This window comes from Leptonotus elevatus, chromosome 14, assembly GCF_054856555.1.
Source record: "Leptonotus elevatus isolate MCC_2025b chromosome 14, RoL_Lele_1.0, whole genome shotgun sequence".
Lineage (NCBI taxonomy): Eukaryota > Metazoa > Chordata > Actinopteri > Syngnathiformes > Syngnathidae > Leptonotus > Leptonotus elevatus.
The window spans coordinates 3,074,259-3,102,183 of record NC_141252.1 but is presented as its reverse complement, the minus strand read 5'-3'; the positions used below and the strand labels follow the sequence as shown (position 1 = coordinate 3,102,183).

The following is a 27,925-nucleotide window of genomic DNA, read 5'->3' as shown; positions in this document are numbered from 1 at the left end:
GCAGGCTTGTTGCGAGGGCTTGAATCCTCGGGGGCGCGCACGTAGGAAGTCCCGTCGTTTCACGTCACGTCGAGTCACGTCACGTCACGGGTCCGCATCGATCGACCGACACAAGAAGATGCTGAGGCGACAACCCGGAGAAGGAGAAACACATTTGAACCCTTTCCGCGTCCTTTTTTCCGTGTCCACGCCACGATGGGATCCAGCTCCGCGTCGCCCCGGCCCTCCTCCGCGGACGTAGCGGCCCTTCTCTAACCACACCCGGGCTGTTCGTTTTCGGATCAAGGCGAGGTAAAGACCTTCATTTTGCATTCCCCCGCCACGCCATTTTCCCCCAGCGTTGCTGTTTGTGTGTCGCCACGATTAATAGCGTCCGTTTCCACGCCAACATGAGAGTCAATCTGCTTTAGCAACAACAACGTACGTACGCGCCACGCAACCGTTGTTGGTGTCCATTGCCACTGCGGCGGATTTGCATCTCCCACCCCACTGGGGCCAAAACACGGCACGCACACGCTGTATTGTGGTTGTGTTTGAAAGTTAGTAAGGCGTGCTCGTGTGAAAATGTAGTACTAACACGCGTGGTTTTTGAGCGATGGTGGGTCCACTTCCACTTGACACCACAGCAGTGGTATTACTGCGTGGGTCATCATGCATACATGCATGATGCTGGTGGGTGGGTTGTGAGGGTAAACGCAAGGTGGGGGGTCGCGCCACGTTGGCTCCACACCAACATGTGCAGCGGAAAATGGATTCATATTTGGCTTTACAATTGCAATTGTGTGTGATTTATTTTTATAAATACATTTTCTGCTGCACATTTGTATGAAAATGTTATTTGACAAATTTTCTGTTGTTTAAATATTTTTTTTTAATTAATGTTCTGCTAAGCATAGGAAAATATTTTCGTAACGTTCTGCTAAACGTGTATTGTAAAGTTATCGTTTTAAAGAATTTTCTGCAGCACATTTGTTTTTTTTGCTACACATTTATACAGTAGGAAAATATTTTTGCTGCACATTTTTATAAAAAAATTGTAGCAATTTTCTGATGCACATATATTTTAAATTATTTTTTAATTTTTTTTTGCTACATATGTTTTATTGTTTACTATACATTTTCTGCCGTACTGTACATCTCTATTTATATTATCCTCCTGCTGAACAACTATTTAAATATATTTATTTAGTTTTTTTTGTGTACATATTATTTCAAATACAAATATGTGTGGCTTAAATGACAAAATAACATTTGTTGAATGTTATTAAATAAGCAGAAGTGCATTTTTTTAAAGAAATATATGAATATGTGGCAGTAGTTAATTGTAAACATTGTACAGAAATCTAAAAGTATAGTATATGTAAAAATAATATAAAGCAGATTTATATATAAAAAATACAAACAGATGTGCAGCAGAAAATGAATGTATAATGTGTGTAATTATAGATGTGCAACAAAGAATTTGAATATGTATCAATAAAAAAAAAAACAGTTTTGTTTTTATTAAGGGGATAAAGTGATTTTAAATCAATTTTAAATGCTAACAAGTTCCACACACTCTATTTTCACATTACAATCAAATAAAATCCAATCACAGACGATAAGATCACTTTTGCAGTTTTAAAATCACTTCATACAGATGTAATATTCGAAGGCTTGTGATTGTAGCTACCACCGCATCACACTGCGAGCCACCATGGCACTGCGCGGTGGTTGCCATGGAAACAGTCGAAGGATGGTGGGGGTCACGGATGTGTGTGATTCACGGCAGTCTTAGAGGGTGGCGTCGCTCACAGTAGTCTGCTCCCGTTTGGCCGCTTGTTGTTCCGATGGAGAAGGTGATGCAGCAGATTTGTGGAGTTAAATATTATACAGTAAAATATATATTCAATGATGCAGTCTTGGGTATTATTCAGACGGTTTTACTAGCTAAAATTTTTGCCAATTCTGAACATCCGGGCATTGCAAATGCTTCCTTTTATACGGTATAAACAAACGGCGTATTGTATTGCTTTTGCCTGTGACGAGCATACAAACCGGGCAGATGGTTATAGTCGTCAAAACAACATTTCATCACATTTTGAAATCAAAAGAATCCTCGCCAATCAAATGAAAACGGTCCAAAGCTTTCCAGCGAGAGGAGAGCGTCATTTCACCACGTAAGACCGCCATTTTGACGTAAGCTTGGAATTGCCAATAATACGATAACAGCATAAAATGTGCGTGTGTTTTATTTGGCGCCATCTAGTGCTGAAATGAATGAATTCATTTTAAAAACCCAGTATTAATTTCAATAATATGCAAAAAAGTTGTTTTCGATCACATCGAGGTACTGTCGGCTTTGTTGTCGCTAGCATTTGAGAGCTTCTCCTGCGAGCCGCTCTTGTTAGCCGCTCTTGTTAGCCGCTCCAGCTATTTCTTGCTAGCCACTCTTGTTAGCCGCTCCAGCTCCTTGCTAGCCTTGCAAAATTTTTAGTAGTCCACATTTTAAATGAAGAAAACCACAAAGTCAAAAATCAGTCGTGGCTGTCAAAATCGTGATCACGATTGAAATCCGATTCATTGTGCAGCCCCCCCTTTTTCGAGTCACATTCACGTGATTGCGATCCAACGAAACACAGCACCGAGAGCACAGTCGAGTATCCGAAGACGACAATCCATCACCGCGCAGTCTCATCCGCGTGCCGGAGCATGGCGCCCCGCCTCAAGGCCGGGGGGTCATGTTTCACGGCCGCCATGTGCAATTGCCCCCTCCCAAAAAAACGGGATGGATGGCTTCCTTGATGTTCCGGATGGCGACTCCGATATAGCTTTTCCTGAAGGCCTGTTATGTAACGCCATGTGTCAAGCGATGAATGAAATGTTTGCGCGAGTGTCATTTGAAAGGCTCTCGTACGACATAGCTAAAATTGTCGCTAATCTGCCTGTCGTCAAGTTCAAGATTCTTTTGGTAAATCGCCGCGGAGTCATCAGAGACGTGGTTTGTTTTGGAGGCAGCTGCAGCAGCTGCGAAGTTGCTGCTGCAGCTGCCTCTTAAGCCAAATCCTTTGCTGGCGATGCCTCTCAGCTGCTGCGTCGACGCCCGAGCAGTGCCGGGGCAAATTTGTAGAGCTCAAGGGGGCCACATTTGAGTATTAAAAGTGACAGCTGAGCCGCGTCATTTGTGGATGTGTTTAAAATAAGGGTAAGATTTGAATTGAAAATGTGTGTTGAGTTGTTTTAGGGGGAAATAGTAATTTCACAGTTGCACTTGCTAATTCACTGATTAATGGAGTTAGACCGATATGTATTTTTTTCATGGCCGATATTATCCTGATTTTTGGTCGTCAAGAACGCCGAGATCCGATATTCGTTTTCTAAAAGGGAAAATATTCCACAATGTTGTGTATGTGCATTTTGATGTCCCAGGGAGCTACGTGACTTATTTTCTGAATATTTTGCGTCGTGTGTCTTCCACAGGGTTGTTCTGCAGGTTCCAGATGCTTGGCCCCGTCTGAGATTGTCACTTGAGAGTGGCGGAGGGGGGGCGGGGCAGGGGCAGCGTAGCGGTTTCGGGTCTTCAGGCGGCATGAGCGGAGGAGCTGAGCAAGCCGACATCCTTAGCGTGCTCTCCCTGGTGAAGGAACGATGGAAAGTGGTGAGTGATGACATGAGTGGGGTTTCCATCCAACCATTTCTATTCAAATTTTCAAGAAATGCGAAAATAAAACTGAATGAAATTCAAAAAAGGGCCTAAAATTTGCAAAAACGTTTTTATGCTCAAAGGGGGTGGATTTTGAAGCCTATCGGAAAAAGGAAAATTCGAATTTTGGCATTTTATGAATATCGGCATCTGCCTCTTTTTTTTTTGTTTTAATGGCCGATATATTAAAAACTGTTATTTTTGCTCTGAGTCAGCGGCTGTTGACTCCCTGCAGCATTGGCCCGCCCACAGCACCATTTGATTGGTTGGTCGTGCAGCGCCAACAGCCAATAAGCAGCAATTAGCGGCTAGCTCGCAGGCTTTTAAGTTAACTCGCGGACTAACCTAATAGGTGTTTTTTAGTGGCTATTTGGGAGTTATCCCGGTGTTAGCGTGTGGGTGAACGGTTAGCCCGCAAGCTAACAGCTCGCAAATTAGCAGCTATTTGGGAGTTAGCGTGCAGGTGAATGGTTAGCCCGCAAGCTAACTGTTAGCTCGCGAATTAGCGGCTATTAGCTCGCGAGCTAACCGGCTAGCTCGCAAATTAAAGGCTGTTAGGTTAGCTCATTGGCTAACCTTTTAGGTTAGGTTTTTTTAGTGGCTATTTGGGAGTTATCCCGGGGTTAGCGTGTGGGTGAATGGTTAGCCCCCGAGCTAACAGTTAGTCCGCAAATTAGCGGCTATTTGGGAGTTAGTGTGCGGAAGCCACATTATAGTTGGTGCAAAAGCTAATGGCAAACAAAAAACCTTTAACATGTTGCAAATCACAAAAGCTGTTTAATAAACATGTCCTTGAAGGCATTTAAGCAGTCAAGTGTTGGAGTTTTTATTATAATTTTATTATAAAAATTTTGACACCAACTTTTTTTTCCCTGCTAAATATATATCGGCTTCAAATATCGGTTATCGGCCTCCCTGACTACCGATAATCGGTATCGTTATTGGCCCTGAACAAAGCATATGGGTCTATCTCTAATATGCGAAAGGTTCTCTGCATCTGTTTCACCGAGTCACAACGGACATTTCCGGGGTCACAAGTAGCACTGCAGCAGCGTGAGGTCTAAAAATAGCCTCTCTGTTGCTATTTCTGGCACTAATTGAGCTATAAAAGCGGCCAGGGAGAAGAGGGCAGGTTTTTTTCCCAGAGAGAGAAAGAGAACGACACCAACTCTTTGAACGGCAGCCGCCTTAGCGCTTCGCCGTGTCGCCGCTTGCTCTCCGCTAAGGAGCCCACTTACGTAAGGATGCTGCAGTTAATCTCCGCATGGAGGACAGCGAAGGGCACGCGGCGGCTTAGAGGGAAATGAAAGCCCCCGCTTAGTGTTGAAAGGTGAGAGTGTAAAGGTTAGAGAGGCAGGGTGCGAATCAGGTGAGAATACGCGCACAGCATATGACAGCCATGTGCTTTTTCCTGGTGTGCGTTATTGAGGGTAGGGCGTTTTAGATAGTAACCTGTCCTTCACAAGTCGACTGGATGGATGCGCATGGAATCTTAATCAGTTTTGATGCACGGCAAAATAGGAGCCGGCCCACTTCAGTTTGCAATCTGGCCCACTGAGCATTTTTAGGGTATTCGACATCCCGTCATATTTGTTACATTAATTTGTCATTTATCCTAACATTGGGGTCCTTTTTAGTTAGATTACTGTATCTCATTAAAAAAAACCATTAGTAAAATAAACAATTTTACATATAAATGTACCTATTTTTTATGTATTTTATTAATAACTACTCACTTAATTTTAATTCAATCAGAACAATCCAATTTATTTTATTTTATTTTTTAATATAACAATTTAAATTGAAATATTTCTTAATAATCCAATCACAAAATAAAAGGAGACACTTAAATTTCGTTGTACATCTGTTTGTATGACAATAAAGGCAGTCTATAATTGAATTATTTTATTAAAATAAGATGTTTTCATATTTTATATAGAGATTTTATCAATGTATTTGCTTTGAATAAAGCAGTTTTGTTAATTCACAAACAACATTTTTGAATATTTATTTGATTAAATTGATTAATTAATTACAATTATAATACACATAGTATAATTTAAACATTCATTATTTTTTGTATTAAAATTCTATTGAATATTTTTCATATTTTACATAAACCTTTTATCTTGTTTTTATTTCAAATAATTGGTTAATTATGTCATTTATTCTATATAATACAATTGTCAAATGGCAATTATTTTATTATTAAAACAAAGTATTTCACAATCACACTTCATTTTTTTATTAGAATTAAATAATCAGAAAAGTGCGCCTTACGTTTTGATTTAATTAAGTAAATTATAACGAAACTAGTAACAACTCTTAATATTTAACTCATTCACTGCCATTGACTGCTATAGACGTCAAAAATTCATTTAAACTATTTTTATTAGTAAAACATTTTTTTCCCACATTTGTCAACAAGAGTTTGAAAACCTAGATTTTGTTTTTTTATTGTATTAGAACAGATGAAAAAATTGGGATTAATCGTGAGTTAACTAATGAAGTCATGCGATTAAATACGATTTATGATTTAAAAAAATATATATTTTCTTTAAAAAAGAAAAAAGATTATTAAATGTTTTCATAAATTCGGGGCATCAGGCGATTAAAATTTGTAATCGTAATTAATCGCATGACTTCACGATTAATCACAAATTTCCTAATCTGTTCTAAATGTACAAAAACAAATTTTTTTGCAGGTTTTCATAATGTTAAATAGAAATAGTTAAAATTGCCTCTTTAGCACAAAGGTTTGCCCACTCCAACTCCTTATAGAAGTGCTGAGCCTTCGTTTAAATAAATGTCCGATTTGTGATTTCTCTGTGTGAAAGTGGAAATGAATGTAGCATCCTGCCCCCCCAATCTCTGTCATCCAGGTGAAGAAGATCGGGGGTGGTGGTTTCGGGGAGATCTACGAGGCGCTGGACTTGCTGACCCGGGTCAGCGTGGCCCTCAAGGTGGAGTCGGCGCAGCAGCCCAAGCAGGTCCTCAAGATGGAGGTGGCCGTGCTCAAAAAGCTGCAGGGTGAGTCCTCAAACGCGTTGGGCCCGATCGGTTTCATTTTTCACACTATCGATCGCCCTGACCGCTGTGACCTACGGAGGTCGGATACCCGAGATGACGGTTGGGATTCCTGCCAAGAGGCCCTTCAAAGACGGTCACGGTTGGAGAGACACAGGAAGTCTGCCATTGTGCTTTCAAGCGGCCATTTTGACTCGTTCGTTCTGGAAATCATCAGATTGCTATCAAATTTGAACTGCGTCTTCTGGACAGATGGGCACTGCTGAATTGCAGATGTTTTCGTCATTGTATGTGGACAGCGCGTGGCAGTAACATTTGGATGACTCGCCACTAAACCCACAAACGGTCATCATTAAATGACAAACATTAAAGAAAAAAAACAAAATCAGCCTTAGCCCAAATCCTGTTTCACTTCGGAGCATGTAACTTGGTAGGCATGTCTAAAATGGGTAAACCCACGCAAAAAAAAAAGGTCTCAATAAGCCACATTGAAGACACAGGAAGTCTGCCATTTTGGTTCTAATTGCCAATTTAGCATCATTTGATTATTTCCAGAGGTCCTTTAAAAAAAATTCAGCCCCAGAGAACAGTTTCTCTAAGCAACAGGAAATTTGGTAGACCCACAAAACCGTTACACGAAGCCAAGCCGAAAAAGACACAGAAAGTCTGCCATTTTAGTTTGAGGAAGCCATTTTAGTCTCATCTTGACCGTTTCCAGGAGTCAGTCACAGGAAATTCAGCCCCTGAAGCTTGTGTCACTTTTCACTTATTTAAAAAAAGTCTCAAGAAGCCATGCCAGAAAATACATGGGAAGTCAGCCATTTTGGTTTGAAGCGTCCGGTTTGAATAACAGAAAAATCAGCCCCCAACGTCTATTTTACTTAGCAACATGCTATTTGGTTGCCATGCACAAAAAAGTATCCATGCTTGATATGAAAGAGGAAGTTTTGGTTCAAGTACAATATTTGAGGGTCATTTTGGTCATTTCCTGCTTTGGAAATAATTCTGGTCGCTACCAAATTTGAATCACTATAATGACTTAATTGAGGAATTTTTTTGTTTTTTTCGTCATAACATGTCGCCGTACTCTAATACTCTTAATACCTCAACTTCACAAGATCAGACGCTTTTTTTTCCAAGAGTCACTTTTTGATATCGGGCACAGCGCGATGACAACACGTTTTCTCTTCTTTGCTTAAGCGTCCTCTTGTCTTTTAAACCGCATGCCCTTTTTGTTTCTCATTGGAGATGAAAATCAATGAGCCGGGATCATGTTAGCCATCTAATGGCCAAGGCCCCGCGGCGTCGTGCTTGCGTTGCCTCCCCCTGGAGGCGACCTGAACGCAACCGGAGACGAAACCCGACTCTTCGGCTCTTCATCCGAGCGCAGCTGTTAAGAGAAAACATCTGCACAAGCTTCGAAAAAAACAAAACTCAGTCTAAGATGTTTTGTCAGATTGGTACCAAATTGATCGCATTCAAGAGGCGAGATGATGTTGAGGCTCGGGGCCGATAAATCGGGCGACCTAATTAGTCGATACGCACGTCAACGTCTGACCTCGCGTGTGTTTATTCCCACGCAGGGAAAGACCACGTGTGCCGCTTCGTGGGATGCGGCCGCAACGACCGCTTCAACTACGTGGTGATGGAGCTTCAGGTTGGTCGCGTTTGCTGCTGTTCAATCTGTTGCAGTGACACGTGACTATGTAAAAAAAAAAAAAAAAAGAAGAAGAAGAAGAAACCTGATGATTGATATTGTACTTTCCTAAAAAAAAAAATCTTCATACTCTTACTTACTCATACGCCGTCTTCCACGGGTCCTTAACAGGGTCGTAATCTGGCCGACCTGAGGAGGAGCATGACCCGGGGGACGTTCAGCATCAGCACCACCTTGCGTCTGGGCCGCCAAATCCTGGAGGCCATCGAGAGCATACACTCGGTGGGCTTCCTGCATCGTGACATCAAACCAGTGAGTTTGCTTTTTTGATTGTTTGTTTTGGTTTTTGGTGGCGCTGGGGGATTTGTATTTATTTAATTATTTTTAATTCGTCCTCATTTTTGATTTAGTCATATGCACACAAAAGCATCTTATAAAAAATGTATTATTAATAATATGTGAAATAATAAATTGATTGGATAAAAACAAATTATTTTATTTAAAAAACGTTTAAAAAAATTACATAAAAATGTTTTGCCAGGCATAAACGCGAAATAAAGGACTCAAAAGAAAAGAAAAATATGTAAAATACATTGAAATAAAATAAATCAATAAATACCTGTATTTGAAATACAAATTTAAGTTAAATGTATATGTAAGGTTTTTTATTACGTAGGTTATTATTTGTTTGTCATTTACAATAAGCATTTTATGCAATGCAGTAAATGAATAAAAAATTGACAAAAATGAATACATTTTAAGGAAGCAATTTTAAGGATCACACTTCATAATTAATTCAAATATAATTCATCAAGCTAATTAATAAAATCTAAACTGCATATGTAGAATTGTGTATTTTATTTATATATATATATATATATATATAAAATAATTTATTATTATCTATTATATTTATTATTACAATAAACCAAATAATTTATTGAATGAGTTAAATTAATAAATACATTAAAATGAGCCACGTTTAAGATTTTTTTTTTTTAATACTAATGTTGGATTAGATAACAGAGTGTGTTGTTTCGAGCTCGTGTGCCACACTTTGCCCACCCACTGCATCATGTGGCAAAAGTCTTCACATGTTCACTGAGTTTTTGTTTTTGCCTTCAGTCCAACTTTGCCATGGGTCGATTCCCCAGCACCTGCCGCACATGCTACATGCTGGACTTCGGCTTAGCCCGCCAGTTCACCAACTCGTGCCAAGAGGTCCGACCGGTAAGTGTGTCCCCCCCCTACACGGTCTGGGTGGGAACCATTTTTCATGTAATGCCTGCCCCATCTTTGTTTGACAGCCCCGCCCGGTGGCAGGATTCCGGGGAACGGTGCGATATGCGTCTGTCAACGCGCACAAAAATAAGGTAAACTGTGGGGGTGCGCTAGATTTAAATTTGTTTCACAGGGAACTTATGCTAGTTAATTTAAAAAACATTTTTAAGGATATGACTTTTTGTGCTAACTAATCTCCGACTTTTTTTGCTCTAGCTAATTTTTTATTTTTTATTTTTATTTTTTGAATAATGAGGCTTATGCAGTTTCTGTCGGGATTGTTTATTCTAGTTACATGTGTCTAACTTTATCTAATTCATTAATTTACTATCATTTATTGATATTTTGGCTCTGTTGTTGTTTTTGTATTTTGAGTATGCGTGTGGCTGCGAAGGGGGTGCGCCATCTTTTCAGGATTGTTTGATCTAGTTATATTGTGATAGCTAATTTTAAAAATTATTTTCGGACATATTTGGCTTTATTTGTTTTGTTTTTTTTACTTTGTTTTGCTTTTCTTGGAGCGTTTGCGACGCGCCCACTTATATTTCACACCCCACCCTCGGTGTAATTGTGCAGGAGATGGGTCGCCATGACGACCTGTGGTCCCTCTTCTACATGCTGGTGGAGTTCCTTGTCGGCCAGTTGCCGTGGAGGAAGATCAAAGACAAAGTAAGGCAAAAAGCAATCGCATCTTGGAAACGCGCATGTGTTAACGTTTGACTCGCGTGCGTTTGTGTTAATTTAGGAACATGTGGGAAAATTAAAAGACACGTACGATCACCGTCTGATGCTCAAACACCTGCCGGCGGAATTCGGTGTCTTCTTGGAACACATCGCCGGTCTGGACTACTTCACCAAGCCCGACTATGAGGTCTGATGCGTGTTGAAGAAAACCAGACAAGGTTCACTTGAACCAGACCTGCGGCCGTTTTGCGGTCCGCTGTCCATTTGTGTGGATGAAAGTTGAGGAGTTCCATTTAGACAGAATATGTCTTTTATCAGCATCTTGTGGCATCTGCAGACAATTATGAAGAGAAAAAAATAGCACTTTACTGAAACGTACAAGACATTTCATGCTTTAATGCCTCCTGGTGTGTGCTGCTTGGCCACCAGGGGGCAGTACAATGCATACAGACAACCACACAGATTTGATGATGCCTCCTTGTGTTTCTGCAATCTGTGTTCATTTTTTTTTTTTTTTCTTAAGAGCTCAGTATTGTTCATTCGGAAATGTCATCATCATTGCTCTTTTATTTTTATTTTTATTTTTTTATTTTTTTATTTTTTTATTTTTTTGTGTGTGTGTGTATGTGGGTGAGTATGTGTATGTGCGTGCGTGCGTGCGTGCGTGTATTTGTTAGCTCAGCAATCTGTGTTCAAATAGAAGTGTTACCACAACATTAATACTAGTTTATGCTTTATGTTTAGACACACCTGATGGAGACTGAAATTTTTTTTTTTAACCTGTGTTTCGCAGCTGTTGATGTCGGTGTTCGACAACAGCATGAAGACGTACAACGTGGTGGAGAACGACCCGTACGACTGGGAGAGGACGGGCACGGACGGCACCCTGGTGATCAGCGCCAGCGCCACCACGCCGCAGCACCACACTCGCCTCACGCCTGCACACATGGGGTGCGTTTACTTTAAAGTCGACACTTTCACTTATATTTTCAACGAATTGAAAATTGGGTGGCCTATCGTAAAAAGATGACTGAAAAAGTCTCAACGACCCAGTCTGCCATTTTGCTTTGAAGCAGCCATTTTGAGCCAATTCCAAGGCTCGTATTTTTGATGAACGCCCACGAATCCTAATCCAGATTTGGAATTCTAATTTGAAACCCGAAACCTAACTCAAAATCATTAACCTGAGCTAAAACCCTACTTTGAAACCTCAGACAGTTCAAGTGTCCAAACAGACAAACACGGAAGAGATTTTCTTTCGTTAGATTTTCTTTCAATTGATTTGCAACACTTTAGATTGGGTAATAATTTGTACATTCCCAGCACAAAAAGTGATCCGTTTTGAAATATGAGAAGTAGTAGTTAAAAGAAAGTCCAAATCACTTCCTGTATATCGGGTTCCTTTTCCCGCCTCAGCATGGCCAACGCCTCCCTGATTCCTGGCGACCTGCTGCGCGAGAACACCGAGGAGGTTCTGCAGGATGAGCAGCTCAGCGACGCCGACAACAACATGGCCGCGCCCGACCGCGTGCCGGTTTCCCCGGGCCACCCGCCGCGAGCGCAGGAGGCCGACGTGTGGGAGGAGCTGGACCGCAACCGCAACCGGATACGCACAGCCTTGTGGAAGGTGAAGGACAAATTACCGTCATATCGTTTGTGTACAAACCCCGCATTGGTTCTGAACCCTAACCATTAGTGATGCGTCGGTCGCGAATGAACCGGTTCTGAGAGCCGGATCTTTGACGTGAACGACGGGAGCCGGCTCCTGACTGGGAGCCGCTTTTTTTTTCTCTCTCTCTAAAGCCGCCTTTGATTGGCGAGTGTGTGTGTGTGTGTGCGTGTGTGCGACGTGTGTCTGCTGCTCAGCGCTGAGCAGCAGAGGGGGGAGGGGCACACGACAGCACGCTGCAAGCCGTCACACACACACCCGAACGCGGACGGGAGGGAGGAGATGAGAGAGAGGAGGAGAGCGCTTGTATAAACGGAAAGGTTAAAAAAAAAAAAACAGTTCCAAAATGAGTGACAAGAGAAAACGCAGCAATATATGGACACATTTCAATACGACAACTGACAAAACTAAGGCAGAGTGTAAAGTCTGCAAGACTAAAATTTCATATCAGGGAGGCTCTACAAACAATTTACACCGGCACATGAGAACTACTCATCCTTTAGTTCAATTGGAGGATAAAAGGGCAAATAAATGCACCTGACAATGAAGGTGCTACTGCAACTGTTGCTGCTGCGGCTGCAGTGTCTTCAGCATCGTCCGGTGCACCACCACAACAACGGAAAATTACAACCCAGAGCTCTCTGGGCCAATTTTTGCAAAAGTCAATGACTCCAGCAAGACAGAAGGCAATTGATGAAGAACTGGCTAAAATGATTGCATGTGGTTTCCAACCATTTTCAGTTGTGGAGGACAAAGGATTCAGAAGGTTTATTCATTCACTCAATCCAATGTATGCACTTCCAAGTAGGAAAAACACTCCCCCTAAAAAAATTGTCCCAGGCCCGTATGACGGAGAACGTGCTTCACTGCAAGAGAGGGTTAAAAAAAGCAGCCACGGCAGTTTGTCTAACAACGGTGACAGCTGGACTTCCAGAACCACCACATCCTACAGTTTCATGTCACTTTGTCGAAAGTTTCAAAATGGTGTCCTGTCTTCTGGATTGTTTTGAGTTCAGTGAGAGACGCACCTCTGACAACTTAGCTGAGGAGCTGCTCAAGGTGGCAAAAGAGTGGGGCGGGCACAACAAAGTGGTTTGCGGTGTTAGTGACAATGCAGCTAACATAACCAAAGCAATTATTTAAGTTCATTTGTAAATAGTTAAATGTTTGTTTTGCACTAATTTGTTTGTATTTTATACAACAAACATTTGATATAGTGCATTTTTTCACATTAGTCATTCATATTGCGCATAGTTTTAAATTGTTGCTGGTAATATATTTATTTAAGCGGCAAAAAATCTAAAGAGCCGTTTGGGAGCCGAAAGAGCCGGCTCTTTTTTAGTGAGCCGAACCAAAAGAGCCGGTTCCCTAAAAAGAGCCGTAATTCCCATCACTACTAACCAACCATGTCTTCAAACTCTGACGTCCAGGCTACTGCTGAAGAGGAGCAAAGTAACCATTAGTGATGTGTCGGTCGTGAACGAACCGGTTCTGAGAGCCGGATCTTTGTATTTTATTCAACAAACATTTGATATAGTGCATTTTTTTCACATTAGTAATTCATATTGCGCATCGTTTTAAATTGTTGTTGGTAATATATTTATTTAAGCGGCAAAAAATCTAAAGAGCCATTTGGGAGCCGGCTCTTTTTAGTGAGCCGAACCAAAAGAGCCGGTTCCCTAAAAAGAGCCGGAATTCCCATCACGACTAACCATGTCTTCAAACACTGACGTCCAGGCTACTGCTGACGAGGAGCAAAGTAACCCCCAAGGTCACCAAAGCCCGTACGGAGGTCCCAGCCTGGGGTCACCTGTCAAGATGGCGTCGGAGGAGCGCGAGGGCCCCCTGCTCAGGAAGCTGCGCAACATCCACAGCTTTGAGCTGGAAAGGAGACTTGGCTTAGAGTCCAAACCCAACCCAGAACGCTTCCTGGAGGCCTGGTACGTATCCAGAGACCCTTTAGAACCCTCATTTCAAACACTAACTTCATTTGAAACTGCAATTAAGACCCTAACTCAGGCTTGAAACCCCAATATGGCAGCCTGGTCATGATTAGAAACCCTACATTGAAATCTTAACCCTGACTCATTTGGTTTGGAGGCCGACTTTGAAACCCTAAAGCAAATTTCACATCCTGTTTCTGACTTGAAATCCTAACTGTGGCTTCTAACCTTGATTTGAAACCCAACTTTAGAACCATAACCCTCCCTTGGAACCCTGATTTCAAACACTAAATTTAAAACCATCACCATTATTTGAAACCTTTAACTCAAATCTCTAACTCTGGCTTGAAACCATAACCCGGGTTTCAAATTAGCCCTAACTAAATGTACATAGAAATCACCACCCCTGTTTGAAACCCAACCCTGACTTGATACTCTAATTTGAATCCCTAACCTTGGTTTGAAACCCCAACTACGACTTGAAACTCTAATTTGAAACGCTAAACATTCTTAGCACTGACTTGAAGCCCGAATTGCGTCTCGAAACCTCAGAAGGCTAAATCTCACGTTAAACCATAATCCTGACTTGAAACCACAACCCTGGCTTTCAACCTTGGTTAGAAACTTGTATACATACCGTAACCCAGACTTGAAATCCTCTTTTGAAAGCCTAACCCTAATCGCATGTGCAACCCGAATTTCAAACCCTAGACCTTCTTTGAAAATGTAACCTTTGCTTGCAACCCTAGTTATGAACCGTAACTACACTGCGTGAACCAACTTTTGTCCTTGTGTTGTTAAAAACATGCTTCCTGTCTGTTTGGTGTCCTTTCAGTCCCACCAAGCAGACGCCCAGCAGCGCCCAGCAGCAGCAACAAAAACAAAAACAAGAGGACGAGGAGGGAGCCGAGGGGGCCGCCATAATCCCAGTGAACCAGGCTCTCGCTGCTCCTAATGGAGAGCGTCACGAGCGGATTTGGCACTACGATGAAGAGTTCCTTTCTGGCGGCGGTGGCGGGGGGTCGCCCAAAGTGCCGTCCCCCGCCTCTCCGGAACATGGCGACGGGGCGGCCAGCAGCGGGGGCTTCGTGGCCCTCAACCTCAGCTCGGGCCGGCAGGACGCGGACTCGCAGGACTGGGTTCTCGTGGAGCGGCCCGGAACCAAGGCCAGCTCCAGCCCTTCAGAAGAGGACGAGGAGGAGGAAGAGGCGGAGGTGCTGCAGGAACCCGGGTGGGACCGGGGCGTGCCGAGTCCCGGCTCCGGGAAAACAAAGCCGGACAGTTTGGCTTCCTCGAAGGGGAGCGCAAAAGCCGACAAGCTGGAGCTCAGCGTGGGGCCCGCCGAGGCCCTGCCGCCCGTCACCCCCACCAGTCCCGCGGAAGCGCTGACCGAGGGGATCCTCACCCAGGTAAGACCGAGTCCATAGTAACTGTGCTCTGCATTTTTTGGGGGGTTACTGTTCAAAGGCTGCTGAGTCGGCGTTCTCGCTGTCAATGCTCATTTCTGGCTACTCTGCTGCGGTGACAAACTAAATGCTTGATAATCAGTGTTTCCCAACCTTTTGCAAGCCAAGGCACATCATGTCAGCTGGAATCCTCACATCTCTAAAACCATAAAAAAATAATAATAATAATTGTCAAAGTCATTTAAAAAAAAAAATTAACAACCACAACACATTTGCTGAAGAGGAATCAAGTGCCCTTGATTCAACCATTGCTCGGGTCACTGAAATTTTACACAGACATTTAAAAAAAAAAAAACTGTTTTAGCAAGCACATTGGTATTTAAAAAAAAAAAATTGAAATTGTGGTAGCAAGTTAAAAATTACTTGGGCAATTATGCAAGTAGGCTAACAATCTTTTTTGAGTTATTAAACATTGTATCAAGATATTTTCAACTTTTTGAATTAGTTAATAATTGATAAAAAATATCAGACCCAAATGAGTACTGACCAGTAGTGTTGATTTGTGGCAAAAATATGAAATTGACCAAATTTGGACCTAAGAGGTTTCTGACTGCCATCTAGTGGAAGGGGTGCAGCAGGGCTTGATCCCGATTCCCTGTCAATAACACAAATAATAATGTTCCGACTAATTAAGTTAAATTGTATCATTTTGTTAATCGCCGCGGCGCTGTGGTTGGGAATCACTGCTTAATGGGTTGAATATGACATTAAATCCAGACTTTTTGAATCGGGTTACAGCATGGAGGGCTTTTGGCTTTGAGTTGCAGATCATGCTTGATTTGATTTGATTTTATTTGCAAATGACACGACTTATGGAAGTCTTGCTCACTTAAAAAGGCTAAAATCATAATTAGGAATGGGCATTTGATACCATTTTCTGGATTGAACAAAAAAAACATTATTTTATGTTGGAATCTCTATTTTGCCACAATTGCTTTCAAATTAATCCACAATCAATTCCGAATAATTAATTTTTCCATTTTTTATTGTATAATGATGCCCATCCCTAATCAAAACCCAGTTCCAAAGTCCTGCTTAGTCTATGGTTCCGGAAAAATTGCCAGGCCGACTCCATCCCCTCATTCCCTGTTGGTGCCATTTAAACCCGGACAGTGACATCGGAAAAAGATGTAAAGATGGTAACGTGAGAGGTGCGTCTGATACTACCTTCGATTGGTGGAAAATTCCTGGACTGACTAGTTCGTACCCCATTCCTTGAAATTTATATATAGCAAGGACAATCTGAGAAAATGCCGAAGCCGATCCTACCTGCTTCCATTCCGACTTTAGCCCTCCGTTTGCATATACTACGTGCAAAACTGGAAACATTTAAAATTTTCAGGCAGCTTGAAAGACGCTTCTGATACTACATCCAAGGGCGGAAAATTGTAGGGTAGATTTCATCCTCCCATTTCATGCCTGTGCCTTCTGCAACATGGAATAAAGATGGTTAAAAGCCGGCTTTTATCGCTAGTATTAAAGGCGCTTGGGATACTACCTCTGATGGCGGAAAATAACTGGATCGACTTCGTTACCCCAATGCTTATTGGTACTATTTACACAAAACAGTTGCACGTCAAAAGACAGAAAAGTGAAATAGTTTACCGGTAGTGTGAAAGGCACTTCTAAGACAGAACATTTTCATATCGTTCTTGTTCCCTTCATTCCATGTTGGCGCTACTCAGAACAATGATATGAAAAAAGGGGAAAAAACTGTTTTTACACATTTTCTGCTACCACCTCTGAGGTGGAAAATTGCTAGGTGGATTTCCTCCCCCCACTTCATGGCAGTGCCTTTTATACAGAACAATAACATGGAAAAAAGGCATAAAAATGCAATGCATAAATTACTAAGTTTACTACCTCCTTAGGCGGAAAATTGCTGAGACAACTTCATCTTGCCATACTAGTGGAGAAAAAAAAAACGGGAAAAAAAGTCGAGCTTTGTGAAAGCTGTTTTCTGTTACTACCTTTCAATGTGGAAAATTGCAAAGTCGACCCCCGTATTTGTGTCGATGCCATTTATACAGGACGGAAAAAAATAAATAAAAAAAGGCGGTGTGAAAGCTGCTTCTGACACTGACTCCTGAGGCACAAAATTGCCAGGTCAGTTTTCTACCCCTCCATTCAGTATCAATACCTTTTAGAACATTGATATGGAAACAACAAAGTTTTCCAGTCAGCGCGAAAGGGGCTCCAACTTCCTCCCTTTTTTTTTACCGCCCCTCCTCTCTCCACCCTCCCCTCTCTTAGCACCCCACCTCTCCTCCGTCCCTGCCCGACGAAGTGGCCACCCGGACCTCCGGCCCCATCCCTCTGCGCTCCCCCAGCCCTCACACTCTCCTGAGCACCCTGTCGGACCCCCTGCACCAGCGCCACCCGCTGGCCATGAGGCGTAGCCAGTCCGCCGACCAGCACCGGGACCGCCCGCCGTCTTCCTCCTCTTGCCACGCTTCCTTTCCGCTTCCGCTCAGACCCTCGCCCAGTCGCAGGAAACTGCCCGCCATCCCGGCTGGCGCCGCCAACGCCAACTTCCCCTCCGTCATACGTATAACCAGAGCTCAGCTGCAGCAGGTGAATAGCCCCCTCGCAGCGGAACCTCTAAAGTCCAATGCAAAAAAAGCTGAAGCGTAAACAAAATAGAGAAGCTTTGATTGGTTAGTTTTGCAAATTTAAATTTATGTCAAAACTCATTGAGAATCAGTATACATTATTGTTGTCTGAACATTTTGCACAGGAATTATTTAATGAATAAATGAAACTTTTAAATAAATGTTTGTTGGGTTTATCAAATTAAAATCGCAATCGTCCTGAATGTCTGTAAAAATCGAGATTTTTTTTTGGGGGGGGGGGGGGGCATATCGCCCAGCCCTAATTCCAGGTAGAAAAAAATAGGCGGATAAAAATTAGTGCGTTAATTTTGAGTTAATTTAAAGTTCCTTTAACGCCACAAAAAAAAAAGTGTGATTAATGACAGCCCCTTACTTGGAAAGCCTGTAGCAGCAGAAACATCCACGTCAAAATTTGGCATGATGAATTTCATAATAATGCATATATTTGTGGAGACTGGGTACAAGTTGTATTTTACAATTTTAAAAAAGTGCACAATTTCACTAGTTACTTCTTGTTAATGATTAGATAGCTCTTAATATAAAAAGATGAATGCAGAGCGGTCACCAATGTCTTACAAATGCAATGATGCCATCTAGTGGGGGGAAAATGACCAACACAAATCAATATCACACTCGTTTTTTTAAACTCAATTTTACGAATTATTATGAAATGACTAAATCAATGACTAAGATGCAGCCATATTACTATTAGTTTAAAAATATATATACTTTTATGTTAACAAGAGTATGAACACTTAGAAATAAATGTTTTATTGTTCATTTAGAACAGATATCAAATTTGTGATTAATCGTAAGTTAGCTACTGAAATCATGCGATTAATTACGATTACAATTTCGAATCGCCTGACACCCCTAGAAAGAAATCAAGAATCTCAGAAGCAATCGCACATGACCTTGTCGTCATCCATATTCAGCTCAAATTAGTTGGGGAATCGGCAAAGAAAAAGTTAAATGCAAAAAGTCTGTGATTTTGGAGGTTCCGCTCAAAGTCGACTTCCATTCAGCTTGTATGGCAAAACATTTTTCCTTTCTTTCTTTCCTTCTTTCTTTTCTCTGAGCTGCTTGCTTTGGCTTCTTTTTACTCTGCTGCAACCCGACACATGCATTGCCAGCATGGCTCTAATGTATTCTTGCTCCGAGTGACCTAAACACAAATACCTGTTTGTGTGACGTGTGTATTTCTATACAGTGTGTGTGCGCAGCATGTGTGTGTGTGTGCGTTTGGAATGTCGACTCATGACCACCGGTCGCATGGTCTCTTTTGTTTCAGATCGTCTTTGTGCTCTCCATCTTCCTCTTCCTCTCTCTCTCCCTGTATTTGTTCCTCACCCTCTCTTCACTGAAGCCCCCTGCCAAGTTGCGTGAAACCAAACCTTTCCTGTCCGCCCGTCCCTGGTTTAGCACTCACAAGCTTGACTGACAACATGCCCCATAGCACGCGTTGTGTGTCTGATCATGGTAGCTATGGTACTGCATGCTGTCATTGGCCAACTAATCTCACACCAAGCTTTTTATGTAGAGGAAAAAAAAGCCACACTATTCGCGGGGGGGGGGATACGGACCGAGCCCTGCCGCGAATAGCGAAAAACTGCCACAGTCCTTGACGCCCCACTAAAAAATGCCACGAGGATGCCAAAGCACTACTTTTTTTTTTTTGGACGAGACGGCCCGTCTGGTGGAACAAACTCCCATCTCTCGACACTTGGCACCACAATGTGACAAGATGGTGCCAAAGCACTACTTTTCTGTGAGATGGTATTATAGGAGCCTACAGATGCAGTAACTCCCTTAGGAACGTTTCTAATGACCTGTATTAATAGCTGAAAACACTTTAATGTCATTTCAAACTTGTTTTGCAACATTAACGTTGCAAATAAATGGTTTGTAGAAGATTTGATTTCAAAACAAAAAAATCTAAGGGCATATATGATTTTTTTTTTCTCCAGCAAATAAAGGTTAAAATGTCAGCAAATATAGTATACTCAATCCTATATGACAGAATAATGGCCAATATGACAAAAAAAGTGTGAAAAAATAATACCTATGAGTAGGGGTGTTAAAAAAATCAATCACACGTTAAGCATGGAAGAATGTTCTATTAATGGAACATTAAGCCGTAATATTTTATTTCAATGCTGTTCAAACATGAGACAGATTCCAACCTGTTGGTTAAATACAGTTATAAGACTGAGGTACATTTTCATACAAATCTTACAGTGTACCTATACAAGTTTACTGATGAGTATTTTCTAAATTTTAGTTGAAAAAAATCGCAACGTTTGACTTCAAGATTAATCGGTATCGATATCGAATCGTGACTTATAAATCGTGATACAGATCGAATCGCGAGGTACTAGGCAATTGACACACCTACTAAATAACTTATGCTAACATCCCAGACTCGATTCAACTCCTGTTCAACACACCAAGCTTGTCTCTCTGTCAAGATGGCTCCCTTCAGCATAGTTCTTTGACACCAGTGTACTACTTTCCTATTAGTGTACTACTTTCCTATTAAACAGGGCTTTGGTGCCATCTTAGGCCATTTCAGAAAGAGCAAAAAAGATAATGTCAAGTCAGCAAATAATGTTTGGATAGGTTAAAAATAAAAAAGTTAGCAAATTGCAAATAGTCAGAGGGACACTGATTGAACTGAATTGATTAAATGTTTTTAATTGGCGAGATTAAAACCCATGAACTATATTCATAAACACTTTAAAAAAAATTCTGTTCACATGTGATGATGAGTGTCCGTAGCTAACAACCAAAGCTAAACTTTGCTCCTTCCTCTTCACTTCACTTCCTTGACACCAATTATTGCTTTCCTATTGGCTTGGTTGGGCCTTGACATTGTCGTGAAGAGTGCAAAAATACACAAATAGCTTTTTTGCAGGTGAACGTGTTCTGTTGTTTGCTAATAAAAACACCCTTTTGTATTGAGGCCAAAAACATGTCTAATATAAAAATATTTTTGGGTGGCACCGTAGAGCCAAAGAAGTATTTCATTTTGGTAGAACAAAAGTGCTTTGCTTCCATCTGTCACATCTGTAGGCAATTCCCGAATTTTTTTGGGTGGGGCGTCAACTACTCGTGGATTACCGCTATTCGCGCCAGGGCTCGGTCACTCTCCCACGCGAATAGCAGGGGTTCACTTGACTCCAAATTTCACCTCCTGCATCAGGCTACTTGCTGGAGCGCTACATTGCAACATGTTGTAGTCTACCAGCAACAAGCCTTTTCCAGCAATTAATCACAGCCCCCCCTTTTGGGGGTTCGCATCCTATTAACTTAAATGTGTTGTCTTTTGTCCCTCCCATCCAGTTGACGGCTCAGCGTCCGTCCGGGCTGTCCTCGGCGTCTGGGTCGGACAGCGTCCACCCGCCGGAGAGATGCGGCGAAGCTGAAGCGGAACCCGCCGCCGACTCCCCGGGGACGCCCACAGACATGCCGCCGGTCAACGGGGACGCCCCGAGTCCGGTGGCGAGCCGCCGAAGCAGCTCCCCCCACTCGCCTCATAGCCCCTCTTTTCCCAACGGACACCAATCGCCGACCCCTCCCTGCACTGAGAAAGACAATCTAACCCCAGGAAAGGCCGGCAGCCAAGTTTCGCCCTCCGCCCCGCGCCGCCGGCAGAGCCGCATCCCCGTGCTGGAACCGCCGCCGCCGGGCTCGGCCAAAGAAAAGCTCCTGCAGAAGAGAGCCAATAACCCGGCCCCGCTGCCGTCCCCCTCCGCCTCACCGTCCCTGTCGGACCGCCGCGCACCCGCCGCCGTGGCCTCCCTCGCCAGGGACCCGCTGTCGTCCGCCTCGGACCGCTCGCAGGAGGAGGACTCGCTCATGGGCTCGCGCTCGGACCGGCAGGGGGACGCCTCCCTGTCCTCCTCCTCCAGCCCTCTGTCCCGCCGGAGCAGGATCCCTCGACCCGTCCACTCGGCCTCGTCCGCCGAGCATCTGGCTGCCCAATTCCTGCCCCGCCCGCCTCCTGGGAAGCCGCCATGCCGCAACACGGTGGAGGGCAGGTACGTTCTATGATAATGAATGAACTTTTCAGTTCTACCTGGTCAGTGTTTGACGTGTGCTTTCTCGTGATAGGCCGATATGTTTTTTTTTTTTCAAGGCCGATACCGATTATTAGTAGACCGATAACCGATACTTCAAGCCGATATTCAGTCAGAGAAAATATTCATAAAAATGACTTTTTCTTTGAATTTTAAACATATAAAGAATTGACAGCTTTGTTTATTTATTTTTTTTAATGCAGGGAGCATCAACATGCGTTAAGCTGAATTAAAAATCAAGCAAGTAAATAGTTGCCTAAAGTTTTCTACTGTAGATAAAGTTTTCCAAAATGTCAACATCATTTCTTAATTTAAAAATGTTCTTGAATTTACAACATAAAAAGTGTAGGGCGCTCCCAGTGTCGGCATCATTTTTTATCAAGTGGAATAAATAAATGCAGAAATGAAAAGTTCCCTGTAGTGACAAATGCATGCGAATGGAGCCACTTTGTGTTTTTTGTCAGGGTCCGTAAAAGGTTTCAAAAGATCGGATGGTCTGAATTTGTTCCAAATCTCTTTGCGACAAGTAAAAACTGTCTGAACGTTTTACAAATCCTGATGAAAAACCTAAATCCGCTACGTTCGCAAGCAGTCACCCCTCGGTGAGGTGCCAGCTTTATCGGCCTTCAGATTGGTAAAAAGGCCGATGCCGATATTTGTCCAAATGCCAAATATCGGCACCAATGATTGGCCCAGCCGATAATCGGTCTATCCCTAGACTGTTTTCCAGCGGGTCCACCCACGTCCGTCTCAAGAAAGGACCTCAACTGGGACATTGGGCCTTTTGAGATGACATTTGAACAGAAGGTGGAACAGGTGTGGAATCCACGTTTCGCGGCCAGACATTTTTGATTGCCACATTTCTTATGGTCGGATTTGAGGACTTTGTTCAGATGACTTTTGAGCAGACGACTACCGACCTGCTTTCTAGCGGCATTCACAAGGATTTTTGGTTTCTTGAGTATCCACAGATTTGTTCGTTTGAAAAAACCCTTTGTTCCCCCTTCAGGATCCGCCGCTACCGCATCCGAGCGGGCAGCACCAGCGACTCGGACCTCCTCACTTGCCTGGCTCAGCTGATGCACGGCGCGCGCGGCTCCCCGGCGGCCCACCGCGGCCCGTCCGTCCCTTACGCCGGCTCCCGCGCGACGGGCGTCAGCAGCCTGACCAGCTCGCCGCACCACGTCCGCAGTTCCAGCGTCTCGCCTCGCAGCTCGTCCTCGCTGCAGCGCTCGGTCAGCTCCTCGCCGTCGCGCCACGAGCACCGCGGCAGCTTCGGAGGAGGAGGCGGAGGCGGAGGCTGCCTGGGCCGCAGCCGCTCGCCGCCCAGCTTTTCCGGATCGCCGCCGTCGCGCCGCCTCTACCACCACCACCAGGAGACGTGCTGCGGCCGGCAGGTCCGCACCGCCGCCTTCCAACTGTCCAGGGGGAAGGGGTGCAGTCGAGAAGGCAAGTGTTGCAGCAAACTGGCCAGATAGTTGCCCGCAAGGTGGACGAAGAACAGTTTTCGCTATCCCTCCTTATCTTCCCGAGCCTCATACCGCCCTCTTGCTCCGTTAACTTTTTCTAATATTCATGTTATCGTGTTGGATAACAAAATAGTGCAGCTGCCATTTTATTTCCTGTCCGGGGATCAGTAGTTGTTACTAGGGGTGGGAATCTTTGAATGTCTCACGATTCGATTCGATTCCGATTTTTGGGTGTGCGGTTCGATTCATAATCGATTAAGGGCGATTTTTGATTCAAAATGATTTGATTGACAATGATTTTTGCTTCAATTTATAGATGTTCAAGGAATCGTAATGATCTACTCCAGTCTGACTCGCTAATGCTAATTAGTGCGCTACTCGCGGCACTTTTATAACTCAAAAGAACGGCTCCACGCTGCAAAAAAAAACTACTTTTATTGGAATAACTTGATCTGGACTTTTTCCTTCTACTCTCTAATGTGGCTACAACTTTACAGTGTATCAGACCGCGTGGAACCACACTGCCCCTCAGTGGCCAAATCGGGTACAACATGAACAGCGCTCCCAATAAAGGCACACACAAACAAAGGGAAGACAGTATAAAATCATTTAAATAAAATCGATTTGAGGACATTTAAAATCGATTCTGAATCGTACTCAATGGAAATCGCGATTCTTATGAAAATCTTGTTTTTTTTTGGCACACCCCTAGTTGTTATTGTAGCACAGTGTTTCCCAACCTTTATTGAGCCAAGGCGCATACCGTAAAGTATTTTACATGAAGAAAAATACACACCACCAAACAAAAAAAAATCACAAGAAATTCAATAATTCAAATGTGACTTCAATCTCATCGTATCATACATACATGTCATACCCTCATACACCCTTGAAAATTAATGTCTTCCAACTTATGATTATTGTAATAATTGATTCATCTGTTGATTTTTTTTCAATGAATTGATGAATCAAATTTTAAAATCATTTGTTTATTTACAGTAAATCCCTTTTGTATCAAATGAAAAAATATTTACTTTTGAAAGGCTGACATTTGCAGGATTTGGACAAATTTACATGAAACAAGGCAGTTTCATTTGACATTTGTTAGTTCATGGCTTCATTTCACCTTTACTTACATGACATGACTTTGCCGTTATGTTGAGGGTATCGTAGGGCGTTTCACAAAGAGCAAAAAAAAAAAAAAGGGTTAATTTTCAGACCGACGAAGTGAAATTGAATAATTTCCCTGGGCGCCTTAATGGTTGGGAACCACCTTTGTGTAAGTCACGTCTCTGTTTATTTATCGCACATTCACAATGCAGTATATAGTCACTTATTTATCACGAGTATTAATGCAATTGATTTGCATACCGAGACTGTTTCGATATAACGAGGCCGGCTTTTTTGACGAAGCCGTGCCGCGGTGTACAGTTGTATTCATGGAGATATTTATTTGGATGCTTGGCATCACTGTAAGCGACGCCCCTCCCCCCCCCCCACCACCACCCCCCAAGAAATCGCTGAGGAGATACAATCAGTCGTGTGGAGTGCGTGAAAACACGCAAACCTTCCTGTGCCTACTGTCGTCCCTTTTACGCAGCCTCGTCCAAGCCCGGATTTGTCCACCCTTTTTGTGGCTTGCACCAATAACTCCACCTCCGGCGGTAGTAACAGAATCCCCTTTCACGCCATTAGAAAGCTGGCGTTGTTGCTGTACAAACTGGGGATTTTTTCCAGCTTCTGAGGCTCTCAGAAGCCATTTTTTAACCTACCGGTGTGTCCACCCGGCATCATTCCGCCTTTTGGAGGTAGCAACAGAGGCCCCTTTCACGCCATTCGCCAGGATGAGTGGGGAAATGTAACTCCTGGCACTCACTTCTGCCACCATTTTGTGTTGAAAGCAGTTTTCCCCGCGCAACGCTCGTGTCACACGTAACGCCCGATGCCGGTTCTGTGTGAAATCTTAACAATTTTGCAGGGTTTTTTGTGTGAAAGGGGCTTGTGTTGCGAAGACGCATCGTCGATAAGTGAGTTAATTTTCCCAGATACTTTTGGGAAACCGTGTTGTTGTATTTTAACACAGTTTAACAACGCACATTTCCCAAATTCTAAGCACTCGAGGTGAGGGAGAAAATGGAACGTGGTAACCACTTTTTTATTCCAGCACTAAAGCTTCTTCTCCGCTTGTACGATAAACAGCTTCTTCTTCTCTAATGCATTTCCGCATGCTGAATCCACTACTAAGACAAAACTGAGCTGCATCTTTTGACCTCACCGCGACCGATATGTTGAAAAGCTTATCTCGCAAACGTCATTACGAGGAGCACTTCTGCGACGTGGCGCTCTTCCGGACAATTTAGTCGGATTTCTTACAACGGTTGACCACCAGTATTTCTCAGATGACTGACATACTTTATTTGATGGCCATGCCTTGAAATGATGGCAACATTTGCTGTTTTAGTGGCAGAATGTGACTGCCAGTGCCGTTTTTGCACCATTTCCTACTAAATTCCAATAAGAGCACGTTGCCTGGCCCTAGAGTGACACTATAATTATGTATATATATATATATATATATATATACATATATATATATATATATATATATATACTATATTTCCACTGCACTGTACCAGCTCGGCTTAGTTTGGAATGGTTGGTTTTCCACCAGCAAAGCAAATGCACATCATTTAGGAGGAGGCGTGAATTCAAGCAAATCGAACCTGCTCAAAAGTGTTTTTTTTTTCCCCACCGAATTGTATTTAGTTATTTTTTTTGTCTTTTTTCTTTTCGGATATGCTTCGTGAAGATTTCTCCATGCAACTTAAAAAATGTGACTTCTGGCGAAAACCCTGGCACAATTGATGAAAACTGTTGTGTTATTTGATATTGACCCGACACATGTGGGGTTTTTAGGACATGGCTGATTATGATATTTCGCAAAACACAATTCCGAAGATATAATAAAAAATATATATATAAGAAATAAATTAACTTCTCTTTTGGTCCCATTGTTCGCTTAACACTCTCAACAATAAAGATGTGAATTACAGGAACATTATTGGACTGTTTTATGATAATTTTGCTTAACTTATAACAGAAAAAAAAAGATTGCCAGATATTTTTGCCATTTTTTAGGGGGGGGGGGGTATTTGAATGTCACTACCTTTAATCTTATGTTCAAATGTGTTACTGTGTAAAAAATAACCGGGGGGTGGGGGGTGTGGGAACGGCCGATTTTTGCCAATAGTAGCTAATATCAACCGATAAAATCGTCCGACGGATCTGATCGGTTAATGAATCAGTCCGTCCTAATTAAGGCACAGCGGGACGGATGCCATTTGGCAAAATATGTGCAGTCTATTCTAGAGGAACTAAAAAAATGGAGCGCAAGCCTACAATGTCCACACTGAGCTAAGGCTAAGCTAATGACAAATCTGATCAACCACTTCATTGGAACCTTAGTAGTGGGAAAGCGCCAAAAGCTAGTAGAGCCGAGTAGGTACCGTGCAGTGGAGTTTCTGCACTGACTTTGAATGATTGTGATTCTTGTTTCTTGTTTCTTTTTCTCTACACCCGAAGAACTTGTGTTTTCCCACCTTGACTTTATTCAAATAGGCTGCGCAGACAGATCACGTTGCCAAATATTTTGATACAACACATGCTTTGAATGGTCACAGGAGCGAGTAGAAGTGCTTGTAGATGTCCCAGTAGGCCGCTTTTTCGCCGTTCGGTCGGCCAGTAGGCGTTTGGTTCGCCGCCTTAATGCCTTTTCTCCGGCCTCTTTGAAACGCAAAAAGATGCTTTTTCGCACTGTAAAATAATCTCAATACATTTTAGACAAGCTTCAGTGGAAGTGAAATCGAAACAACAATGAAATGGCTACTTTGAAAAGATAATCATGTTTTTTGATTTGTTATTAACGTTCACAAGTGGCGTGCAGTCGTAGCGTTAGCGCATTTTGTTTGTCGGATTAGAAAGGGTTTGTTGTACGGTACTTTTACAGAATACTTGACATGTTTTGTTTATTTATGGTGACATTTTGCTGATTATGGCCATCCGTTATTTCAACTGATATTTATTTATTTTAAATCCATAACTTTATTATTGATTGTGTATGTGTGAGTTTGAATCTGTAAAAATTCTCCATGGGAAAGAATGTATCAAGTGTTTGTTTTTCTGCATTGTATACAATTGTAATTATTTATGTTAATGATATAATTTGTATCATATCAAAGCCTTGTACAGTGATTCCCCCCCCCCACACTTTTTTTTATTTAGTTTTTTTAATTTTGAAATTATTTTGTATTTTATTTTTATAAACTGGTTATAAATAAAATACTCATTCCGCATGCA

General features: G+C 42.6%; 1 protein-coding gene across 2 annotated transcripts; it reads left to right on the top strand.

Annotated features, from left to right (window-relative positions):
- The first annotated feature begins 28 nt into the window (after positions 1 to 28).
- On the top strand, positions 29 to 26,625 carry ttbk2a (tau tubulin kinase 2a). 2 transcript variants are annotated; one of them, XM_086094841.1, is made up of 16 exons: positions 29 to 291; positions 3,460 to 3,637; positions 6,565 to 6,712; positions 8,293 to 8,366; positions 8,538 to 8,678; positions 9,492 to 9,596; positions 9,674 to 9,739; positions 10,224 to 10,316; positions 10,393 to 10,518; positions 11,125 to 11,282; positions 11,748 to 11,958; positions 13,738 to 13,940; positions 14,779 to 15,352; positions 17,663 to 17,983; positions 21,364 to 22,061; positions 23,110 to 26,625. In XM_086094841.1, exons 2-16 carry the CDS (start codon positions 3,569 to 3,571, stop codon positions 23,576 to 23,578), a joined length of 3,456 nt encoding a protein of 1,151 aa, XP_085950967.1. In that variant the 5' UTR covers positions 29 to 291; positions 3,460 to 3,568; the 3' UTR covers positions 23,579 to 26,625. The 2 variants fall into 2 exon arrangements, with proteins under 2 accessions (XP_085950967.1, XP_085950968.1); XM_086094842.1 differs by lacking the exon at positions 17,663 to 17,983.
- The last annotated feature ends 1,300 nt before the right edge of the window (positions 26,626 to 27,925 follow it).

What these genes read in the sequence shown, in the direction of transcription:
- ttbk2a (XM_086094841.1), top strand. Translation starts at nt 3,569, where the DNA reads ATGAGCGGAGGAGCTGAGCAAGCCGACATCCTTAGCGTGCTCTCCCTG. An exon ending in ACGTGGTGATGGAGCTTCAG is followed by an intron (nt 8,367 to 8,537) that starts GTTGGTCGCGTT and finishes GGTCCTTAACAG; the next exon opens with GGTCGTAATCTGGCCGACCT. An exon ending in CCAGAGCTCAGCTGCAGCAG is followed by an intron (nt 17,984 to 21,363) that starts GTGAATAGCCCC and finishes CCTCCCATCCAG; the next exon opens with TTGACGGCTCAGCGTCCGTC.